Here is a 25,072-nt window from a genome sequence, read left to right on the forward strand (position 1 = left end):
GAATATATGGATGCTTGGAGGGCGTTTGAGAACAGAGAGGAATTGTATGCGAGAGACTGCTTGCATCTGAATGAGGAAGGTCGTGGGCATCTGGAGAGATTGCTGTTCTGAACGAGTCAGTGTGTCAATGCAGGGAAACTAACTAGAATGCCCAAGGTGGATGGTAGCAGGGGTGGCCTCTTGTGGGAATGGTTACTTAGGAGAAGGGGGATGACATCAGGTAAAGCTGAGCCCAGTGGAGTCCAGAAGGGATAATGCTGGGTATAGAAACAGTGGCATTTTTATGCTTTATACTAATGCCAGGAGTATCCGGAATAAAGGAGAGGAATTGGTGGTACTGATAACATCAGCCTGGCCAAAGATTATTGGGATCACTGAGACGTGGTTGACAGAAGAGGATATAATAACAGGAATAGAAGTAGCAGATAACTACTTCTATAAACTGATAACTGAGATGACATCTCTCCCACTAGTTGGAGAGAGTGACCATGTGGTTTTGACTTGGAAGATAAACAGGGTACAGCATTTTTCAGCAGGATAGGAAAGGAAAGCATCGTGGTGAAGTACTGCTTATGATAAGTGACGACTTATGTCCTCTAAGAGTGGAAGCTTTGGAAGGCAGTGACACTAATGATTTTGAAAGCATATGGTATGTGGTAGAGATAGGCAAGGTGGTATTTAGTGGGATGTTGCTACAAACCAAGGAGCACAGAGGGTGGAAACTAGGAGATGTTTAGACAGTTGAGCTTGGCAAGTGCAAGAAGAATGATTGTTATGGGAGATTTTAACTACAGTAGTATAAGCTGGGAAGAGGAAAATACAAGTAGTAAGAAGGGGGATAGAATTTCTGGAATTCTTGAGGGACAAATGCCTTCACCAACATGTAATAGAGGGAACAAGAGGTTCAAGAGTTTTGGATTTGGTCATAGCACCAGAAGAGCTGATAATAAGTGAGATGACATCTCTCCCACCAGTTGGAGAGAGTGACCATGTGGTTTTTGACTTGGAAGATGAACAGACATGTAGGTGTATCAAAGAAAAGGGAACATATGTGGAATTATAAGGCGGGTGATTATAATAGTCTTAGGTATCAACTAGGGGCAGTTCCATGGAGGGCAGAATTGGAAGGCCAGGATATCATTAGTGCTTGGGAAATTGTGAAAGAATATTTGTTAGCAGCAATAGTAAGCTGTATTCTGCGTGTGAAGAAGTGGACACAATTTGGTGTAAAGTGGATGACAAACAATATCAAAGGAAGTGCAGTTGAAAAAGAGATTATGGAAGATATATAAGGAGAGGGGTGGAGGACAGATATATGACGAATATAAGAAGCAGGACAGGAAAGTGACCAGAATGACAAGGAAGGCCAAACTGGAATATGAGAAGAGATTGGCACTAAGATCCAAAGAAAATCCTAGGGAATTCTTTAGCTATGTGGCCAGTAGGAGGAGAAATGATTGTGGAAGAATGACATTGTGGGATAAAAATGGGAATAGAGTGACTCATGCAGAAGACATAGTGCAGTTGTTCAATGAACACTTTATTGGAGTATTTCATCCTGGAGAAGGTTTTAATACTAGAAGGATAGGGCAGGTTCAAGGTTTAGAGGAGAGTGTGTTCCAAATACTGAATACTCTGGATACCAGTAAAGCTGTGGGATGGGATAGTATTTCACCACGTCTTTGAGAGAATGTGCTAAAGAACTAGAACTATTACAAGAGTCCTTTAACATTCGTTTTAGCAACTTTGCCGAAGAAGGAGACTGCATACTTGCATTTTAAATCCCTTTTCACTTACTGAACAAAAAATCTTGACGATGCCTAGTAACATACAAATGGAACTTATTGATCTCAGAACCAATTCTTTATTGAAAATGAAATTTAATGAACTTCCATCACTCCCCAGATGTGTCTGATATAATTAATTTCTGGCAATCGTAGCCCTGTGAACATTTTCCAGAACTGAGAAAATTTGCTCAGAGTCATATCTGTCATTTTGGAGCTACATACAGATACAAACAAGCATTTTCATAAATGAAAATGATTAAGAACACTATGGTTGCAACTGACTGATTTAAATTTGAAAAACTATTTGATGCTTTCTGTAACTGATTTAACTCCAAACATTACAAGCATAGCAAAAGCAAAGCAATTTCAAAAGTCAATAAAAATAAAATAAAAATGTTTATCTTGTCCTTATATGAAATCCTTTTATTTAAAACTGCTAAAAGTGTCTATATTACCAGATATATAATAAATCATTTTATGCATAATTGTTAAATATATCCATATTACTATATTTTAAAAGCGCTGAAAAGTGGTATAAGTTTGTATGGCGCATCTTAACTAAAAAATGAAAAAATTGACGCATGAACTATAAAAGGTTGGCCACCCCTGAGTTAGACTATGCATTGAGTGCAATATTATAAGATTTTTAAACTAAAGACAAAGCAGATATTGTTAGCATTCTCCACTTATGTTAATCTTTACCTTTAATTAGTTGTGGCTTAATTATTCATCACTTAAACTTTATCTTATGCAGGTTCAAAATTTTCAGGATAGTGCATTGACAAAATCAATCCAATGTGTCATTCACAAACCATTTAATTAAATCAAAAAGGAATATTTACACAGTCTGATCCACATTAATACACACACACAATTGCATTACGAGTCTTTGTCAATTTCAATTTTCTTGATTCAGGCTTAGTTCTATGTTTCTTCGCTTAAAGTTAAATCACAATCTAGAATATCCTGCCAGTCATACATACATAAACTGAAAATAATGCATACCTAGAGTAAGCTTAAATCAAGATTAATTTACATTATCTAGTACAGTACTCTTCTTACTCTTACAATAATCACCTATACACAATTGAGATTAAGACACACCTAGAGTGAGCTTATTTCAATATCACTTACAATTATTCTACCTATACACAGATAGGCGATATACTTTCCTGCTCGGAAATATATTATAAGTACTGTACTTACAATTCTTATTGAGCGCTGTCTTCTATGTGAATCTTTTCTCCACACGATGCCCCTTTTGTTCTCTTTGTTTCTGATGGCTAGTTCTTAATCCCCTGCTAAGTTTCTTCTTCGTCTGAGTCATCAATTATTCTATGCCCTTTGGGATGCTTAACATGGCAGCAATGTGCAGCTCTTTCCTAGTGAGATGTCCTGACGATCGACACTATACTTCCCATGGTGGTGGACCCAGGTAAGTGAAGATCGAGAATCCTTAGATCTGCTCCTCTTTTGATTACCGACAACAGACCTCACATGGTGGCAGACCCAGGTAGAAGATTCAGAAACCTAAGACTTACGATGCTTTTCTTTCGATTACCGACAATGGACCTCACGTGGCGGCAGACCCAGCTAAGAGAAGAATGAGAAATCTAAGACAAACTCATTCTTGACGATTCATCTTATAAAGGCCCAGACTTCCCTTGTAAATGTGTGCGTGTTTCTCAAAACCTTCATATATGGTCATGCAATGACATCTGACATGATGATGTCATACTTTGCACGTCTTGTAAAATTGCCAATATGGACATGATTTAACAGCATTACATAATGACATCAACCACATTATTTTAACAAGGGCCCATGAATAAGTAATCAAAATTATAAAATTATTAGATAAAAATGACATTTCTTTAAGTGCAATTCCCTTAGAAAAACATGTAAAAATGAGCATAAGTTACTTATCATGAGAAATTTTACAGAAACACTTGGAATGAGATTAACATGATTCAAATAGCATATTCAGATGTTATGGTAGTTTCAAAATAACCCTACTCTAAGCACTATAGTTCAGATAATGATGACAAGTAATTATTACTGACCTCCTTAAGTAGTTCTTTTGAGGACTATAACTGAACCCTGAATCTTTATATATATCACCTCTATATTGTATTTCAAATTTCAAAATTTATTTAAGACAACTAACTTTTTAATGGAAGCTTTTCATATTAGCAGTCCATTTTCGATTTATTACTGTGAATTTTAAAAATTTAACTTTGAATTTACTTTTTTTTCCCAAAATTAACGTTACCTCAAAACGTGGGCAATGTAACCGTTTAACACCATGATTCTGCTCCGTCTTGTCCTGAATTTCACATTTCTCAGACACAGAAGCATCCGATGATACTGAAACAGATATACCTTCGGTGGCAACTTCTGCAGTAATCTATAAAAATTTGAAACATACTATGCATGTTATTCTAGATTTATTTTCTAATCATCTTAAAGTGCACAGTCATAGGGCTAAACAATTGTAAAAAATATACAACAAAGAAATTGAAATTAACACCATTAATTTTACACTATTACATAAATTCAAGCAAATGGGGATGGATGCGAATCTGGTGGTTTAGATAAGAGGGTGGCTGATGGACAGATGTCAAAGAGCAGCTTATGGAGTAGGTAAATCAAAGAAAGGTGGGTAACTAGTGGTATACCACAGGGATCAGTACTTGGTCCTGGGCATTTAATTTGTACATGAATAATATAGGAAATGATTCGATGGAAAATATTCAGTTGTTTGCTGATGATGCAAAACTGGGAAGAGCAATAGTAAATGAAGGTGATGTAGAGATACTGCACAATGACGTAGACTGGCAGTATGGGTAAAAGTAAATGGCTACAGTTTAATGTGGCCAAGCAGTGATGAACTTTGAAAAGAAGAGATCACAAGCTGTGTACTATATTGGTGGAATTGGATTTCAGGAATCCAACGAGGTCAGGAACTTGGGGGTGATTGTGAATAGGGAGTTGAAATTTAGAGGGCATATCACAGAGGTAACCAAAAAGGACATCGGATTATGTGATTGTTGAAGAACACACCAACAAGAAGGGAGGCTATTATTATTCTCTTTATAAGGCTAGATCTGGACTATTATACACAGATCTGGTCACCTGGATTCTGTGGGGATGAAAACATAATGGAGATGATCCAGAGGTGAGTGACAAACCATGACAGAAGAATATGCTATTAATGTTATTTTACAGAATTGACATCGAAAACTATTCTGAACATGGCAGGAATGGAGAAAATGAGGGGTCACCCTCAAAACTGGAACTGTTTAAGAGCATGGTTAGCAAGGGTGTTAAGGCCAGATTTTTTGCTTGGAAGGTGCTGAATAGGTGAAATGGATTGCAGATGGGATTGTGAGTGCTTCATCAGTCAATCAATGCATTTAAGGACAGGTATGATAGGCACTGTGTGAATAATGAGTCTCCTGATTCCATGGAGATATTCATATAATAATAATAATATACATGTTTGAATGAAGCTAGCAGTCACCACATAGAAGTAGCCTAGTCACGAAGAGACTTATATGCAATTTACATTTGGATAAAGGATCAAACAACAATATAATTTCTTGTGAAGTATAATTTAGCAGTTAGGTGATTCAGATATCTAGAGACCAAACACAGAGTTATGACCAAGTCAACTTGGATGATCTCCAATAAAGGCTGGTGATTTCACACTGGATAACTGCAATCTATAAATTTTATTGTAAATTTTGATTTAGTTATATTAATCTCCAAGTCTTTACATTAATTTTTGACTGATACAAAGAATCAAAGTCTTTCTCAATATCTACAAACACTAAATATGAAGAAAGTTGAATAATTCACATTCTTCCTGTAGGCATGAAATGAGGTCATGGACCGTCGTGGGGGGCAGATGTCCTTTAATCGCACCCAAAGCTCCATTTTATCCGATGGAAGTTCAACAGGTTCTTTTCTTTTAGTGAGATTCTTATCAACCACCCCAATCTGAACAATAATGATGGTCTAAAATTCCCATGCATATGGAGGGCACATATTCTACCCATGGAACCGTTCTCTCTAAGAGTTAACTATAAACAGGACTGCAGATAATCCAGAATCCTAAATCTAAAATAACAATTCTAATGCTAAAAATAGGACATCTTTGTTACTGAAAGAAGACTATCTATAAGAAAGAATTTTTCCTATGCTATCTTAAATGGAATTATTTAGTTTTGATGTAGTTTTTAAATAATTAATTATTATTATTATTAATTTATTTTTTTTACTAGAGGTCATGCCAGTAGATTAACTGGTGATCAAATCCTTTAGCTTACTTTGTATAATGTAACTCAGCTTGTCCTTAATGTTGGAGGTTTAATGGATTTTTTTACAACACTCAGAAAGGATTAAAAATAATTTAATACTTCCTATATTTCGTCCTAGTCACTAGGACATCTACGGGGATTACAAAAATAACTAATGTAACATAACACAAATATCATACAATACTAATACATACCACCTAGTATACTAATACAATACTATCATACATACCACCTAGATAGGACTTTAGTGGGTGACACTAAAGTCCTATCTAGGTGGAGTGCCCTCTAAGGGTGGTTGTAGGTGGCCTGGAATATAAAGTAGGACATCTGGTGATGAGTGTTTCCCAAATTTTCGGAAGCTTAATGCAACCGTATTTATTAAGATTTGGTTGATTTCTAAGAGATGCTGCTGCCTCTAAGAATAGTCTCTCTTTCTTGAATTTGCTGTGATGGAGCATGGTGGTTTTCTTCCATGATACTCTGTGGGTGGTGTCCAAGACATGGTCAGCCAAGCCTGAATGACCATAGTTGTGTTTACAGATGTAAGACTTGTGTTCCTCTAAGCGGATGGATGCTGATCTGCCTGTCTGTCCAAAGTATGCCAGCTTACAGAAACAGGGTACTTTGTAAACTCCAGGCAGAGAGAGAGGAGGGAGCTGATCTTTTTGTGTAATCCTCGTAGATGTCCTAGTGACTAGGATGAAATATAGGAAGTATTAAATTCTTTTTAATCCTTTCTGAGTGTTGTAAAAATTCCATTAAACCTCCAACATTATGTCTTCACAGCACTTAAGCCTCTATACTCAGCTTGTCCTTGTATATACTTCAGATGATGATCTTAATATGAAGATCGAAACGTCGGGAAATTAAAATAGTTATTTATAACACGGTTGCAAAGGCCATAATTTCTCAAAAGGAAGTTCAATACAGTTGAGATCAGGGCTCTATGGAAGCTACCAAGCATTATGACATTCATGTCTACAAACCATGCGGTTACAACAGGAGTGTTATGACTCAGCACATTCTCTTGCTGAAATAGACAATGGTCAGTTCCATAGAAACGCCACAAAATAGGAAGCATTGGATCTCTGTTCATGGCATCACAAACAGAGATCCAAGGCCAAACCAGAAAAAACAGGACCATACCATCACACCGACACCTCAGAATTTCATAGCTGGGGTGTTATGCACTCTGGTAAGAGACATTCACTGAGCATCCACCACACCCATCCATCTGCTCGTTAGAGAATGTAGAGTGATTCATCACTCCATAACACAGCTTTCACAGCTTCCACATCCCACTATACATGCTTTGCACCACTGAAGATGACACTGCATGTTGGTTTGGATAATGTGGGACTTACATATTGCAGTCTTACCATGGAAATCCATGTTGTGAGTCTCAGTTCTGAAGGGCAGTTTTTACATATTATCCTTCATAGCGCCCTACGGTCATGTTCGGTGAGGGTGGTGGGTTGTCCACAGTGGGCAGCAATTGCAGTTGACTCCTTGCACTTCCATCTCAGCATGGTATCTGGGATGGCCCAATTTGTCAAAAATTTGCCAAACGGATAAGCCTGCAACATGGCATCCTATTACAGCACTACTTTCAAGCTCTGGCAATTCCCTTCTCATAGCCATTTCACTCAGACACAGTTACACTGACTTGGGAGCATCAAATTTCTCCAATTATACTGGTTACAAACACAACTCATTACATGGCATATTGCACCTAGTCCATGTGGGGTGTCTGCTGACATCTTTCCAAACAGTGTATGTTAACTTTTTCTATTCTAGTGGGTATACTTGGCTATAAAATATATTATGCTTTATAAGAAATTACATTCTTGTTTTAATTCCTTATCCAAGTAAGCAACAATTCAACCTTAGTATCTTCCTGGTATAACTCCCGCTGATGAGACCTTGACATACATTAAAAACAGTCTAGGTAGCGACCCTTCCCAATGCACAGCAATAATAGATAGAGGTTATTGGAGAAGCCAATAACCACTATCTACAAGTGGACATCATGTAGATACTTCACGTGCAAACTTTGCTTACAAGTATAACAAGTATAACATATTTTTCCTATTAGTTGGGTAATAACATAGATATGATCTATTGTATAGAATCTTGCTCTGCATCTGCTTTGTTTGTATAGTTGTGAAGTGTCCAAAAAAACTTGTGATCCTATAATGATTAAAATATACCGTGTGCATTTTCTATTGATTTACATCACTGAAATGAAGAGCTTTTAGGCTCTTTTTCAATAACTGCAAATTATGCACCAACCAAGTGTCCACTTAGGAAATTACAAGTCTGACATTCAATAGCATAGGATTGCTATGCTATTGAACAGAGGATTTTTGCTCTCTCAAGATTTCTGTCTGATCGCTGATAAGAACCAACATTCTGAAACAACTGTTAGGCCAGTAAAACCAAAACAGTACTAATAAAAGATGTATATATATATATATATATATATATATATGTAAAAGGCACGTATATGTATATACATATATGTGCATTTTAAGTCATGCAATGCTAAGACAACTCTGATGTTGGGGGTTGTATTTACATAAGTTCTCTGGTCTATTTTTTAAATCTGCAAGTTCCTATAATTCAGCTATGAAATAAGAATGGACATATATTTCTTATTTCTATTCATTTACATCTCAGAAATGCCTTTTAGGCACTTCTTCAATAATTAAGAAAATGTTGCACATGCAAGTGAACCCAGTAGTGAGGGCATTATCATCAGAGTACATGATTTTCGTCCTGTTCACTTAATTTATTTAAAATATGACCCATTTGTGAAGAATAGTAGTGAGATTGTCATTTGATGTAATTCTCTCTCTCTCTCTGTGTGTGTTTACACGGGCACGTGTGCACGCTTCCTGTTGGCTGAAAGAAACTGTGAAAGCTGCAAACCTGTTACATATTCAAAAGTTAGACAGAAAATATAGATTTATATTTTATAGCTACTCACTGATGAAGCCTCAAAAAAGGCTGAAACCGGTCTGGGTAGTGACCTCCCTCCATAATGTAATAACAGCATACATTTCCTAGGAAATGTGTTTTTACATTATGGAAAATACCTAAGAATAGCGATCTGAACTTCCTCCACCTTTGCAATGAGTTGCCCGGTATTGTACTACGTACTAGGATCACTTGCATTGGCTAACGCTAGTGTCGCCAATACTTTATAGTTTACTATATTCAGCAAGAAACTCTCTGATTCCAATCTTTGAGTTTCTTATTCGGTTTTAAAACTATGTGGGATTCAATATCCCCTTAATTTAAGTAATGTTTTCATTGCCGAAATGAAGCTTATTAGCTCTTTATACTTAAGTAACTTAATGGTTGCACCTTTTTGGAAAACTCGTTCGCAGAGTACATAAGTTCTTTTCGCTATACACTTTGGTATTAGGTCTAGCTACTCACTGATGAAGCTTCAAAAAAGGCTGAAACCGGTCTGGGTAGTGACCTCCCTCCATAATGTAATAACAGCATACATTTCCTAGGAAATGTGTTTTTACATTATGGAAAATACCTAAGAATAGCGATCAGAACTTTACCGTCTTTGCTGCGAGTTCTCCAGTATTGTACTACGTACTAGGGTCACTTGCATTAGCTCACACTAGTGGTCGCCGATACTTTATAGTTTACTATATTCGGCAAGAAACTCTCTGATTCCAATCTTTGAGTTTCTTATTCGGTTTTAAAACTATGTGGGATTTAATATCCCCTTAATTTAAGTATAGATTTATATTTTCTTATAGATTTATAGTAAGGAACAAAACTTCTATGTGTTTCACTGTTTACCAACCAATAACTTCATCAGGAAAATAAAAATATAAAAAACAATCTAAATACAATAAATGTCAATTATCCATGATAATTGGGGGACACTAGAGCAGGATAATTGAAAAACATGGTTAAACCAATAAAATATAATCGAAATTACATTTTATTGGGTTAAATACATAAAAAAAACCTATAAAAACACAAGATAAGCATTCTTGTAGTATGTAAATACAAAACTGAACATTTTAAAACAAAATTAGATAGAAAGGTCCGTGATTTTTGTTTGTTTTCTTCGTAGCATTTTTTTTGTTTTATTTTTTTTTATACATCCACAAATGATGCAATATTATTTAAAATATGCAGTAATGACTTCTCTTATTTTACAAATCCACTTGAATAGAAAATTTTAAAATAATGAAATTTGTATGTACTACAGAGGACCAGGTTAATCCAATCCCATGGATAATTGGTCCCCAGATAATTGCCGTTTTACTGTACTCCTAATAGCAGCTGTTTTGAAATGCATAATCACTTAATTATGCATGTCATATATATTAATAGGGCCAGTGGTTTTGAGGCAGTATGGTGTGAGATGGAAGTGAATGGAAATCAAATACTTGGTGAGATGTTGTTATAGACCAGTTAATGTGGACGGTGGTGATAGTGAAATGTATAGTCGAATTAGCCAAGCAAATAAGAAAAGGGTGATCATTATGAGTGATTTTAATTATGGCAATATAGACTGGAATGATGAGATAGCAACTGGAAGTAAAGAAAATTAGTTTCTTGAGTTTTTCAGGGATAACTACCTCAGACAGTATGTAACAGAGGGCACACAAGGATTAAGGGTCTTGGATTTGATCATCTCATCAGAGGATGTAATTATAAATGAGGTGTCAAATCATCCACCAATGGGTGAGAGTGACCATGAGGTGATTACCTGGGTGGTTGCCAGCAGTGTGAGGACCCCTGTGAGAAAAGGGTATATGTGGAACTACAAGTAGGGGGGAGGGTGATTATGAAGAGCTCAGGAGACAGCTTGCAGGTTTAGCGTGGAATGAGGAGTTAGCTGAAAAAGAGATCAATGCAGCTTGGGGGATTTTCAAAAACTATCTAGTAGATGCCATGTATAATGTATTCCAAGGATGAGAAGATTAAATAAGGTAGGTGTGAGATGGATGAATAAAGAGATTAAGCATGAGATACAGAGAAAAAGGGCATTGTGGAGGCAGCATAAGAGAAGTGGAAATAACCAATTTCATGAGGTCTACAAAGACCAGTCAGGGGGGGGGGGTGACTTGGTTGGTGAGAGTAGCTAAAGAGAGGTATGAACAGCAATTAGCTAATGAAGCCAAAAGAAATCCAAGGAATTCTTTTGATATGTAGCCAGCAGAAAGAAAGAATGATTATGGAAGAATGACATTGATTGGAGAAAATGGTATAAAGACAGCTGTTGCAGAATGTGTGGTAGAGATACTTAATGAGCAGTCCATAAAGGTCTTTCAATCTTGTGAATGTGGCTTCATGGAGAGATTGAGACCAATTGATGATGGGGAGGAGAGACTGACTGTAAGTGAGCAAGAGGTGTTTGGGGAGTTGAGTAAACTAGATGTAAATAAGGCTGTGGGACTTGATAATTATCACCGCATATTCTGAAGGAATGTGCCAGGGAGTTGACACCTGCTTTGACATATTTTTTTAATATAAGTCTTGCACTTGGTCAAGTTCCTAAGAAGTGGAAGGTGGGCAAGATTGTGCCACTTCATAAAGGAGGTGATCAAACTCAACTAACAAACTATAGGCCTATCTGTGTGCCAGGTGTTGTGGTTAAGTTGTTGGAGAAGCTTGTGAGAACTAGGATCCAGAGTTGGGTTGACAACAATGGTATTATCTTTGATGGACAGCATGGATTTGCTAAAGGGAGGTCATGTTTTAGTAATCTACTTACTTATTACAATGAAGTGACTGCTTCCTTGGATAGAGGAGAAATATACACAGTAATATACTTGGATTTCGCAAAGGCTTTTGATAGAGTACCTCATGATAAGCTGAAAGTCAAACTAGAGCAGGATATTAGATTAGTACATTGGGTTGGAGAAGGGCTATCTGATAGGTATCAGCAAGTTGTATATGGCGGTGCAATATCCAGGAAAAGGAAAGTCACTAGTGGAGTGCCTCAGAGGTCTGTTTTAGGGCCATTACTGTTTAAATTGTATATTAATGATAATGGCGAAGATTTAGATGGAGATATTCAGTTATTTGCAGATGATGCAAAGTTGGGACGAACCATAAAGATTAGTGAAGATGTTGTGGCCTTACAAGAAGACTTGAATAAATTGAATGATTGGGCATGGAAATGGGGATGTGAGTTCAATGTTGCAAAATGCAAGGTTTTAAAATTTGGAAAACAAAGATGGGATGCAGAATTTATGCTTGGTTTGAATATAATGTTTGAGGTAGAGGAAATAAGAGATCTGGGGGAGATAGCGGATAAGGATCTAAAATTTAGGAAACACATCGCAATTGGGGTGCTTAAGGGTCAAAGCTGTATAACTGAGAGGAGACCGCCAAATAGCCTTTAAAGGAATGCAGAGAACCGACCAGGGCTTCTGACCTAATGTCCAATCCGCACCTTCTCGTGATGCACCCTGTTGGGTGCACCACGAGAAGATGATACTGAACGAACGAGGATGGGCTGACAAATTGGGATTTAGCAGACCAAATTGTATTCTTATTGGTTAAACCAAAATAAAAAATGATGGTACAACATGACAAAATTTCATGCCGGCTGGGGCGTCGCCCGGTTAAACAAGGCCCCCCCGTTGTTTTCGCCAGGGGAACCAGGGTGAACAGTGAAAAGTCAGCTACTGGAAAAAATCTGAAAACACACTCCAACTCAACATCACCAGAGTTAAAGATCGGTACTATCAGCATAAGAAGCCTGAATGGCAAAGAAATGGTGCTAGCTGAGGAATTAGATAAGTATCAGATCGACATAATAGGGGTGACTAAAACAAAAAAAAGATAAAAACTAGTGAGATCTTTCTGAGCAATAAATACAAAATGTTATATTCAGGCAATGACAATCAAGGAAAAGAAGGAGTAGCCATAATATTCAACACAAAATACGAGGCTAATCTTCTTGAATGGCAGTCACTCTCAAGTAGAGTAACGTGGGCAAATATGAGAATGGGGAACTGGACAATGAGACTTATTTGTGTCTATGGTCCCACTGAAGGTTCTACTAAGGTAGAAGTGGAGGAATTTTTTGATGCTTTAGAAAAAGCTACTCACACAATGAAAAAGGAAAAGTTGGTCCTTGTTGGGGATCTAAATAGCAGATTAGGATATGATTGTGAGACATACAAAAATATTTTGGGAAAATTTGGAGAAAAGAGCAAAGCTAATAATAATCGCAAATATCTGTTGGATTTCTGCTCAGGACATGGATTGGTTATTACTAAAACCATGTTCCAACACAAAAATGTGCACAAATTCACATGGAGAGAAGAGGCAAGGAATAAGAAAAGTCTCATTGACTATGTTATTGTTGATAATGATGTTTTCTCTCTGGTGCAGGACACCAGAGCGTACAGAAGATTTGAGATTGGAAGTGATTACTATTTAGTCTAGAGCAGGATAAAATTGAATTTCGTGTTGAAAAGAAGAACATGTAAGAAATTTTAAAGAGAATAAAAGTTGAGCAGCTCTTATTATATATATATATATATATATATAGATTATATATACATGTGAACTGTAGACTAAAATACTCAAAGATTATTGAAGAAAAAATGAAAGAGTTTGAGAACAGGAAACAAACCTTGGAGATTCAGTGGCAAGCCTTGAAGAAAGTCCTGATTCATTCAGCTAGAGAGGCATGTGGTGAAGTTGTCTGCAAGGATAGAAAAATTAGAACTCCATGGTGGGTACAGGAAGTTAAAGAGGCAGTGAAGAAATAGAAGAAAGCCTATCACAAGTTCCTGGCAAATAAGTTAGCTGGTGCTCTTAGAGAATACAGAGACAAATGCAACAATGCCAAACACTGTGTAGAACTAGCTAAACAAAAGTCATGGGAGGACTTTGGCAAGAATATAGAAAATAAATATCAAGAAGGTAGCAAAATATTCTGGAGATTGTTGAAGAAGCTTAGGAATGAAAGGAGTTAGAGATGATAAAGATATCCTTGAAGTATGGAGTAATTAAATTGAAAAACTGCTAAATGAAACAAGCAGTGATCATAGCACAGTGGTAAAAAACACTCAACAGGCATGAAGTCAGGAATACATATCCATACTTGAAGTAGAAAAAGCCATCAAAGGCTTGAAATGTGGAAAGGCAGCAGGAGTAGATGATATTCGACCAGAAATGCTGAAGTATGGTGGTATAAAAGTCTTACAGTGGCTGCACTGCATAGTTCAGAAAGCCTGGACAGAGGGACGAATTCCCGATGATTGGAGTAGAGCTCTCATGGTATCCATATATAAAAAGGGAAATAAAACCGAATGTGAGAATTACAGAGGTATTTCCCTACTGGGTATTCCTGGCAAGTATACTTGAGAAATGGTTCAGAAGAATTGTGGAAGAAAAGCTGGGTGAAGAACAAGCTGGATTCAGGCCAAATAGAGGCTGTCAGGATCAGATCTTCACTTCACGATAAATAGTCGAGAAAGCATGGGAATATAATAAAGAACTGTATTTAAGTTTTGTTGATTTGGAAAAGGCATATAACAAGGTGCCAACAGAGAGAAACTATTCAATACGCTGCAGTTATATGGTGTCAATGGGGCATTATATCAAGCAATACTTAGTCTTTATTTGAGTTGTGAGTCAGCAGTTAGAATTGAAGGAAGTACAGGAAGATGGTTTAATGTTAAATCTGGTGTGAAACAAGGATGTACATTATCCCCTCTGTTATTCATTATCTATATGGATCACATTATGAAGGAATGTGGTATTAAACCTGATATCAAAATTGGAGATGTTAATGTCAGCTCTTTGCTTTATGCGGATGATGTTATACTTCTAAATAAATCCGTTACAAGTCTGCAAGATTCTCTGACTAAATTGAATAGCTGTTGTAATAGATATGGTATGAAGGTCAGCAATAAAAAGACAAAGACAATGAAAATAGGCAGAATCATTGAAAATGTCAACTGTGTTGTGAATGGAGAACCTGTGGAACAAGTAAAACATTTCAGCTACTTAGGCACAATTTTTACTGAAGATGGTAAACTAAATATAGAAATAGACAACAGAATCAGCAAAGCTGGTATGGTGGGAAGTCAATTGAATAAATTCATATGGAATAAGAAAGAAATTAGTCGGAACACTAAATTTGCTGTATACAAGACTGTGTTCAAACCAATTTTAACTTATGAATCTGAGAGCTGGGTTAGAAGTAAAACACTTGACCAAAGACTAGAGACCGCAGATATGAGAGTCCTGAGAAAGATTAGAGGCGTGAACAGATGGCATCAATGGCAATATCATATTAAAAATGAGGATATTAGGAAAGAATTTGACAGTGTCAGCATCCAGGAATGCGTTAGCAGAGCTAATCTCAGATGGTATGGTCACTTAAATAGAATGGGAGAGGAAAGATTAGCAAAACAAGTGTTCTCTGCCAGGTTGGCAGGAAAACGACCCAGAGGAAGACCAAGATATAGGTGTATTGATACAGTACAAAGTGCCTTAGACGATAGAAATATAAGATCTGATAATGTTGGAGTCTTGACAAGTAACAGACTGATTTGGAGGAAAATTGTAGATAGGAAGTTAGTAATGATGTAATTTTTTCATGTAGTACTGTCATATCCTGTACACCCCTTGAGGGTACATGGCAGGAATTTGATAATGATGATGATGATGATGATGACCATTATAACAATACAGAAGATGTATCTGACTGCCAAAGAATAAGTTGACCATGCTGCATTAGAACGCAGCACCTTGTGAGGGCTGTGAAGGCATACTTCCACCATAATCCTGTGAGAACACAGAAAGTAATGTCATGAGAGATGTGCATTTCACAGAGAATGATGTCACATGTACCAACTAATGACCTAGGTTGAGAACCAATTGTCATTCTACTGGACACTTCCTAACACCACAACATATGCAACAGAGGGTGATAAAATCAAAGGCACTTCTCCAGCAGCATGCAAACAACAGACACAGAGATATCCTCTTCACAGATAAGAAAGCCTTTCACTATTTCAGAATCATTTAACTGCCAAACAGTCAGATATATGACCTAGATGGTGGCACAGCACATGATATAACACCCATGATTCAGGCATATCTCCGAACATCCCATCAATCTGCATCAGTGATGCAGGTTGGTGGGATGTGATGATCGGAGATAAACAAGTTGCATTTCTGCAAGAAGGAGTTCAAAACCTCCACCAAAGTGTATCAAAACGTGATGGAACCTGTGGTAAGGCCCCAAACAACACCTTGTTTCACAGTAGGCAGTTAACCTTCCAACAGGACTCAGCCCCTGCACACAAAGTGAGAACCACACAACAGTGGTTGGAGGTGAATGTGTCTGACCATATATCACAATCTGATTGGCCACCTGGAAGTCCCAATCTGAATCCACTGGACTTCAAATTGTGGTCATAACTTGAGGAGTAGCCTGCAAGAAATAAAACCCCAGCATTTTCTGCCTGAAAGTGGATTTGGAGCGAGCAGTGGCAGAATTTCCATTGGATGTTGTGCGTGCCACCATCGATATGTGGCCTCACAGACTTTGGAGGGCATGCATGAAGACAAAAGTGGAACATTTTGAACTTTGAATGCTGCTATGTGTATGTTGTATGTACTGTAAATTAGCTGTAAATGATTTACTGATAAATTAAAGATTAATGCACTGTTCAAGTTGTAACAGTATTTATGGCTAGACTGTGTATGAGTATATATAATGCAGATAAACGGATGGATTCTTCTCAGAGTGCACATGCAAGAAGAGAGCGTAATGGGCAGGGAATGGCCAATTAAATAGCAACTACCATTCTTATAGGAAGGGAGGAGTTGAAGCAGTGGTCTCTTAATGTGAGCACACCAGATTTAGGAGATTGAGGTAGGTCATCATTCCTATTAATGTTACTTGGGAGAATAAATGATAGCTTTAGATCTCTGAATTTTCCATTAAGCCCAGAATTTAAAGCTGTGAGCTACTTTTATAGATCACTGCAACTCTGTTGATGGTGTGAATACCTGCAACTCAATTCATAAAGTACACAACGCATCTAAACTACACTATCTGAATCTAATATTTTAAAGATACTTGTGACATATAGATTGAATAATATAAGCACGCAAACACAAGAAAGATATTTAATTAGCCAAATATTTCGGTCTAAAAATTGCAGACCATCGTCAGTGGCACTACAAGAACAGTTTTAAAAAATACAAGGTGGAATACTAACAATAGATCATTTAGGAGACTTTAAAATTACTGGCTGACATCTTTCCAGAAGACATTATAAAACTATTCAATTTCGTAATACACTCTGGATATTTCTTATGTCAAAACAAATTTTACAGCCAAGTAGAAGGAACAGCCATGGGAAGTCCTCTCTCTCCTGGTTTAGCCAACTTTTATTTAGAACATCTAAAAAAGTCCTCTTCTCATCTATTTTCCCTCAACCATCCTTTTGGGTAAGGTATATAGATGACATCTTTATTATATGGCCTCACAACAAAGACTCCTTACCTTCTTTTTTAAACAGTATCAATTCCTTACATCATCGTATAAAGTTTACTATGAAAATGGAATAAAACAACCGGTTATCATTTTTAGATGTTCTTCTCATCCAGTCACCTTCAAATACTCTTACAACTACAGTTTACAGGAAATCAACGTTCACAGGTCGGTATATTCTTAAAGAATCAGCCCATCATCCTTGTCAAAAAACAGGAATCATAAAATGTCTAATCAGAAGAGCCAAAAACTAATTGTTCTACTTCTAATTTTCTACAGAAAGAACTTTCTACTATCCAACAACACATGAAACTCGATGGCTTTTCCGAAAAGAGTACACAATTAGAAGAAATACACGTACAAACCACAGTGAAAATTATTTAATTGTAAATATTTCATCCTAAGTATCTCAGGACATCATCAGTACAGTATTTAAACAAAATTAGGAATAACATACAGTTAGGGCGCATGATTACAATAGAATCTCATGAAAACGTGCATAACGTGCTAAAGTAGTACAAAAAAAAAAAAAGTTAATTATTTAACACAATTTTGTATGATAATTTCCCATACTTTAGGAATAGTAAGAACGTCGTTGCGGTTTAGGTTTGGTCTGTGTAGTAGGGCTTCAGAACTTTCTTTGTATAAACGTTCATGTTTAAATAAAGATCTATGTAAAAGTTTAGCCTTTTCCCAATGGATCCTATGGTTTGGATTTTCAATTCTGTGTTGAGAGAGGCCAGATTTCTGCGGTTTAAGAAGACGAATGTGAACATCAAGACCACATTCGTCTTCTTAAACCACAGAAATCTGGCCTCTCTCAACATGGAATTAAAAATCCAAACCATAGGATCCATTGGGAAAAGGCTAAACTTTTACATAGATCTTTATTTAAACATGAACATTTATACAAAGAAAGTTCTGAAGCCCTACTACACAGACCAAACCTAAACCGCAACGATGTTCTTACTATTTCTAAAGTATGGGAAATTATCATACAAAATTGTGTTAAATAATTAACGTTTTTTTTTTGTACTACTTTAGCACGTTATGCACGTTTTCATGAGATTCTATTGTAATCATGCGCCCTAACTGTATGTTATTCCTAATTTTGTTTAAATACTGTACTGATGATGTCCTAAGATACTTAGGATGAAATATTTACAATTAAATAATTTTCACTGTGGTTTATACGTGTATTTCTTCTAATTATGAACACACCACAGGTTTCGTTATTTAAAAAAGAGTACACAATATCTTCTCAATTCTTATAATCCACTACTAAACAACAAAGATTCAATACGTCGAGTTCCAATTCCATACATCTCCAGGATTTCAGAACCTATCTCAAGAATTCTGAAGAAATATGAGTTAACAGCTACGTATTTACCTATTAACAAATTATCTTCCCATTTTCCTTCTCCTAAAGATCAACTATGTCTCTTCCTGGAGTTTATCAAATTCCCTGCAACGGTGATCTTTCCTATTTTGGACAAACTGGATGCTCTCTTGAAAAAAGAATCCAAGAACATCAATCCTCCATTCGTCACAACAAACCTGAAAAATATGGATTGGCTTAGCACGGGATTGAAACTAACCACAACATCCGTTGGTCAAAAACTCGCCTCTTACATAGATCCCGCTATAAATTTGAATGTTTATTCAAAGAAAACATAGAGGCCTTACTCTCCATCATCCTAACCTGAATCGGAATGACTGTATATCTGTATCAAAAATCTGGGAAAGTCTAATCAGGGTAACTCGTTAATTCATATTAATTTTGTTATTTAATATTATTAATTAATATTAAATTTTCTTTCTTTCAATCATGTCTCTGCTTAAAAATATTCCCTTTAATACTTAGTGATATAACATCACATGGTTTGTTCTATTTTTAAATGATCTATTGTTAGTATTCCACCTTGTATTTTTTAAAACTGTTCTTGTAGTGCCACTGAAGATGGTCTGCAATTTTCAGACCGAAATATTTGGCTAATTATATATCTTTCTTGTGTTTACGTGCTTATATTATTCAACTATCTGAATCTTTTCTCCAGGATGTTTAATGAAAGCAAAAGATGAAGCAGATACCAATACCAAATGTACATCAAAAAATGAATTCAGAATGCTTCTTCAAAAAATTATAAAGAACAAAACTTGCCATGGAATATGCTGGTGTTTGATCTAGTATTATTAAAATTAAACAGAAGTGGTGATACCGAAAGAAGAATTATACTTCACTAGTTAGTACAAACATTCCCAACATCAGTGGGAGAAAGCCATCTGATTATATTGTCATCTTTGGTGTATGGCAGTAAGATTATCATTCATAATAAGGTACAGTCTTCTGGATTCTGAAACCAGAGTAACATCTCACTGCTCAGTTATGAAATGCTGTATGGCTGTTTCAGCTATTGGTCCTGCATGAAGGCCAACACAATGAAGGTCACTTCCGTTGATCATTGGAACAGCTTCTTCAGCATGGCGGCTCTATGTGATATGTTTTTTGTGAGAATGTGATAGGGAACTGACAGTGCCTTTGACCTGGTTTTTCAATGAAAATCTGGCTGAAGGAAAGGTGCCCATGGAATGGAAGGAAGGTAAGATAGTGCCATTGCATAAGGGCGGTAGCAGACTGGAAGCGTCTAATTATAGGCCAGTTTGTGTGTCATCAGTAGTTAGTAAGATCTTGGAGAAAGTAGTGAAGGACCGTATACAGCATTGGGCAGATGAGGGTAATGTTATCTGTGAGAGTCAACATGGATTTGTGAAGGGGTGCTCTTATTTTAGCAATATGCTGGTCTTTTATGATAAAGTTACAAGAGCATTAGATGAGGAAAAGGCATATACTGCCATTTTCTTAGACTTAGCGAAGGCATTTGACAGGGTGCCACTTGATAAGCTGAGTTTAAGTTGCATTATTTAAGTTGCAGCACATGGGTCTGGATGTCAGATTGGTCAACTGGATTCAGGATTGGCTGTCCGATAGGTATCAGAGAGTTTTGTGTGTGTGGTGGGGCAGTTTCAAGGAAGCAGAGGGTTACAAGTGGGGTTCCACAGGGCTCAGTAGCGGGACCTATATTGTTTAACCTTTATATCATATGATTCGAAGCTGGGAAGGATTATTAGTAATAGTGCAGATGTGGCAGCCCTGCAAGAGGATTTGAATAAGCTAGATAGATGAGCAAATGAATGGGTGTATTGGTTTAATGCAGCAAAATGTAAGGTCTTGAGGTTTGGGAAACATCGATGGGACACTGCATATTCTATGGGAGGAGTTATACTGGAGGAAGTAGGGGAGACAAGAGATCTGGTCTTGATGATTGATAGAAACCTGAAATTTAGGGGACATATTGCAAAAGTGGTGAAGGTAACACAGAGGATTGCTGCAATAATGAGAAGGACATTGACCTGCAGAAATAAAACAGTTATCATTCCGTTGTATAAGACCCTGATCAGACCACACTTAGACTATTGTTCTCAGATTTGATCCCCAGGATTTGAAGGGGATAAATTAACTGTGGAATTGGTACAAAGGCGGATAACAAAGATGGTTTCAGGACTGTACAATGACAGTTATGAGGATCGGCTGATCTGGACTGCAGAGTTTGGTGGATAGAAGAAGGAGAGGTGATATGATTGAGACTTTTAAACTGTTGAGAGGTGGTTACAGGGTTGATGCTGGGGAGTTCTTTTGCTTGGTTGAACAGCGGGAAGTAGTGATGAAAAGAGGCCATCCCTGGAAGTTACAAAAGGAATCTGTGAGCAAGAGGGTGAGGAGTGTTTCTTTTCATGGAGGGTGGTTGAACCATGGAATGCACTGCCTGATGGAGTGGTGAGAGCGAGAATGGTCAATGAGTTTAAGGAGTGGTATGATAGACTTTGTGTTTCTTAGGAAGGACCTCCCATGATGAGTCTTTTGACTCCATGGAGGCCTGAATAATAATAATAATAAAAAGAAAATCACATACTAAGATAATGGTAATGCTACTAACATTACAGATACAAAACAAAATAATAAGATGGAACTACTACTAGAAAGGAGAGTCTACTGTACAAAAGAAGAAAGCCCAGAAAAAAACTGATTTTTTGCAAGGTACATAAACTAGCCACCAGATTATAATAAATGTAGTTTAATCCTTTATCCAATTGTGAGCAAACAAAGTTTGCAGCTGAAAATATCTTCAAGACTGAGGCAAGGTGGTACATCTGTTGGCAACTCGTAGCAAAGGTGGACCAAGCTCTCATCACTCCTTGTCTCAGTATCTCCCACCATGCAAAGTACAACTCCTTGCAGACATGTATAATGCTATGCATTGAGGGAAGGGCCACTACCCAATTAGCCACAACCACGAGCCACCAGATTAATTAAAACTTTTTCTCAAAAAGGCAGATTTATGGAGTCTGAAAGATCATATGGATCTACAGTCTAGTGTAAGGGCTCCAGTCTCCAACTTAAAGCATTCTCCAACTTACTGGTATCATATTTGTGTCTTACAACCCCATGCAAAAACTTCCAAATTTTATTAACAAAACCAAAGAAATTCAGACTGGCTGCAGAGATGTACTAGTAAGATTAGATAATATCATCTGTAAACCAGTCTATCAAAAGATGCATAAACAATAATAATGAAAATATTCTTCCCTTTTATCATATGCTGTTAACCTTTTCTGAACAACTGCTTCTTTATGCAAAGTGATTCATGATTAAGTCCATTGCATTATCACTGCAAACACTCAATCTATATAGATAGGCTTTTTTTTTTGGAGGGGAAGAGCACTAAATAAGTATGTTTTCACAGAATAAGGAAGAGATTCCAGAACAATCCCTTCAGTTTCTACAGATATCTTAAGATATCTAACATATCAACATATCTGAAGATCTAATAAGCAAAATCTTATTCACCAAATATCAACTTGTGGATCTTTTTCATTTACACTTCAGTGATGCATCACATTCATAACAAGCAGTGCTTAAATCATTACCATCCCATTTTAAATAGTAATTTAGACACCTGCCTAAACACATGCACACACGCACGCACATACATTGGTTAAACCATAATATTACTGAAAGTTTATAGCTTATAACAATACCACAAGTAAGAAAGCAAATATTTTATCATCAACATTTCACTTGCAGTTAGAGGCATTTTCAAGGTTAATCACAAAGTGAATACAAGGAGGTGTGGCTTTGTATTCAGATATACAAATATAACTGAATGTGATATTAGGAGTGTTCTGGAGAACATATGCTGACTCCCAGAATAGCTTTTCATTTTTTAAGTGGAGTCTTTTCAGGGTAATGGTTTTTTTGCCATCTTACTGCATGGAGTAAAATGAAGAAAAAACATTATCCTAAAAATATACAGATATTAAAAAAAAAAATCACATCCTACACTTAGCTCCATTGTACACTCATAGGCCTACTCTCACTTTGCTGGCTTCCTCATCCTTGCTCAGTAATCTCTGTTCAGACTTATTAACTTCATTAGTTTCCTAGTCTGCACTCTCTTCTCAAACTGATATCTTTTATATTTCTGTCTTCTAGGGTTTAACTGCATCAATCCACCTTAGTCTTCCTTTAGGTTTATCCATGATATGCAACAATAAAAAATAATAATAATAAAAATCTTTTATTTTCTATTCTATTTAAATGATGAAATTACCTTAGAATCAACTCCCTATACATTCTTGAACACTAATCATATCAAGTTTCTTTCTAATATATTTAATTCTTAAGATGATTTTTTGCTGATACATCTGATAAATTAAGCCTCTCATAACAATGAATTTATAGGTATAACACACTGAACTCAAGGCTTTGTTATAAACAGAGGGAAAATTATAACCATGTGTAGTAAGAGCAATAAGAGGAATAACTATTCAAGCATATATCTTGCAAAAACACAAACCAAAGTGTGAAGGGGAAGACAATTATCTATTTGAAATAGGTAGATGTCCCAGTATCTGTGTCCCTAATAGAATGTCTCAATATTTTTTCTATGAATATCTGGTTTAGATATTAAACAGTGGGGATATCTGAGGAAAATATATATTATATTTTCATAGGAAAATATAGTATATATAAATCCAAACTGAAACTGAATAATGCTAATTAAGCTTGACGAGAAGAGACATTACTTTTAACATAAGAGGGAAAAAAGTAATCATTTTTCTTCTCAAAAACATGAACACACACACACACACACACACACACACACACACACACACACACACACACACACACACAGCTCTTAACTGAGAAAATTCCATAAGTAAAAATATGTTCTTTTTCTTATTCTCCTTCTTAAAAAAATAAATAACAGCCTTTTTCTTCATATAAATTTTCTTCCAGTTACTATCAGAAGCAAATTTATCCTATCCTTTATCATACTACTTTTCCTTTCCTGTACTTTTTTATTTATACCTAAGAACAATACAGCACTTTTTTGACTACTTTTATTCTTAAACCAAAAACACTTACATATTCTGCTAATGGTGAAGAAATAGATGAATCAAAGTCAGATTCTGAAGTTTCATTCACTCCAAAAATAACAGCAGGTGAATTGTTGTCAGGAGGAACTGATGGCTGTGAAAATGAAGAATTGAGCAGTGCGGCCACGTCCCCATAGTTTCTATTTGGCCTCACAGCTAACTGAAAATCTTGAGGGAGAAAGTTATTGAATCCAGCAATCAATTCAGGATCACCTTTTAAAAGTTGATATACTTTAAGGACAGTAGACTGGAGACTCTCTCTAAAAATAAAATAAATAAATCATCAAAAAATTTTTTTTTATTTGTAAATAATCACCATTTGTTTTAATAAACATAAAACAATCTTACTAAATGAAAGATAAGAGTTAAGTTGCACTGCAGACAGAAATGTTTACAAATACATGCTAGCATGTTGAAAATCAAATAATCCATTTATAACAAAGTTTTAAAACTGAAAGGAAATATGACAAACAATAGGAGAACAAGAAGAAACAAAATGAGAATTATGTAACTTAGACATCTGTACTGGACCCTACAAAAACTGATCCAGTCCATTTTTATACATTCTATAACTGAAAAAGATGCACACTTAAAATCTTGAATAGGTATTTCAAGGTTTAAGGTAATGAAATCTTCCAGTGATAACTTTAAACAATGAAGTGGCAATCTTGATGTGGAGAGAAAAAAAAAAAAAAAAAATATATATATATATATATCTTGGTATTTCTAGCCTGGCTCCCACTGATGAGACCTCAATAAAGGTCGAAACCAGTCTGGGTAGTGCCCCCCGTGCCTTGAATACAAAACATCATACATACCCTTCTTGGAGATGTGTTTTGGCATTAAGGGTAAATATTAAGATTAGTGATCAGAGCTTATGCCACCTTTACCACGAGTTGCCTTGGTCTTGCACTACCTGTAGGATCAGCTAGACTTGCATCATTTGCAGG

General features: G+C 36.3%; 1 protein-coding gene across 4 annotated transcripts in view; it reads right to left on the reverse strand.

Annotated features, from left to right (window-relative positions):
- The window catches only part of LOC150094143 (paired amphipathic helix protein Sin3a-like), a 382,913-nt gene that overhangs the window by 307,027 nt on the left and 50,814 nt on the right, over positions 1-25,072 (reverse strand). For all 4 annotated transcript variants that reach the window (XM_090411964.1, XM_090411965.1, XM_090411962.1 and 1 more), the window contains exons 4-5: positions 24,112-24,382; positions 4,060-4,194 (exon numbers count right to left, since the gene is read on the reverse strand). In XM_090411964.1, the coding sequence (XP_090268090.1) occupies positions 4,060-4,194; positions 24,112-24,382 (406 nt within the window). The remainder of the gene's footprint in view (positions 1-4,059; positions 4,195-24,111; positions 24,383-25,072) is intronic.

Source organism: Typopeltis vanoorti, chromosome 22 (genome assembly GCF_054136105.1).
Source record: "Typopeltis vanoorti isolate ZY-2024b chromosome 22, IOZ_Tvanoo_1.0, whole genome shotgun sequence".
NCBI lineage: Eukaryota > Metazoa > Arthropoda > Arachnida > Uropygi > Thelyphonidae > Typopeltis > Typopeltis vanoorti.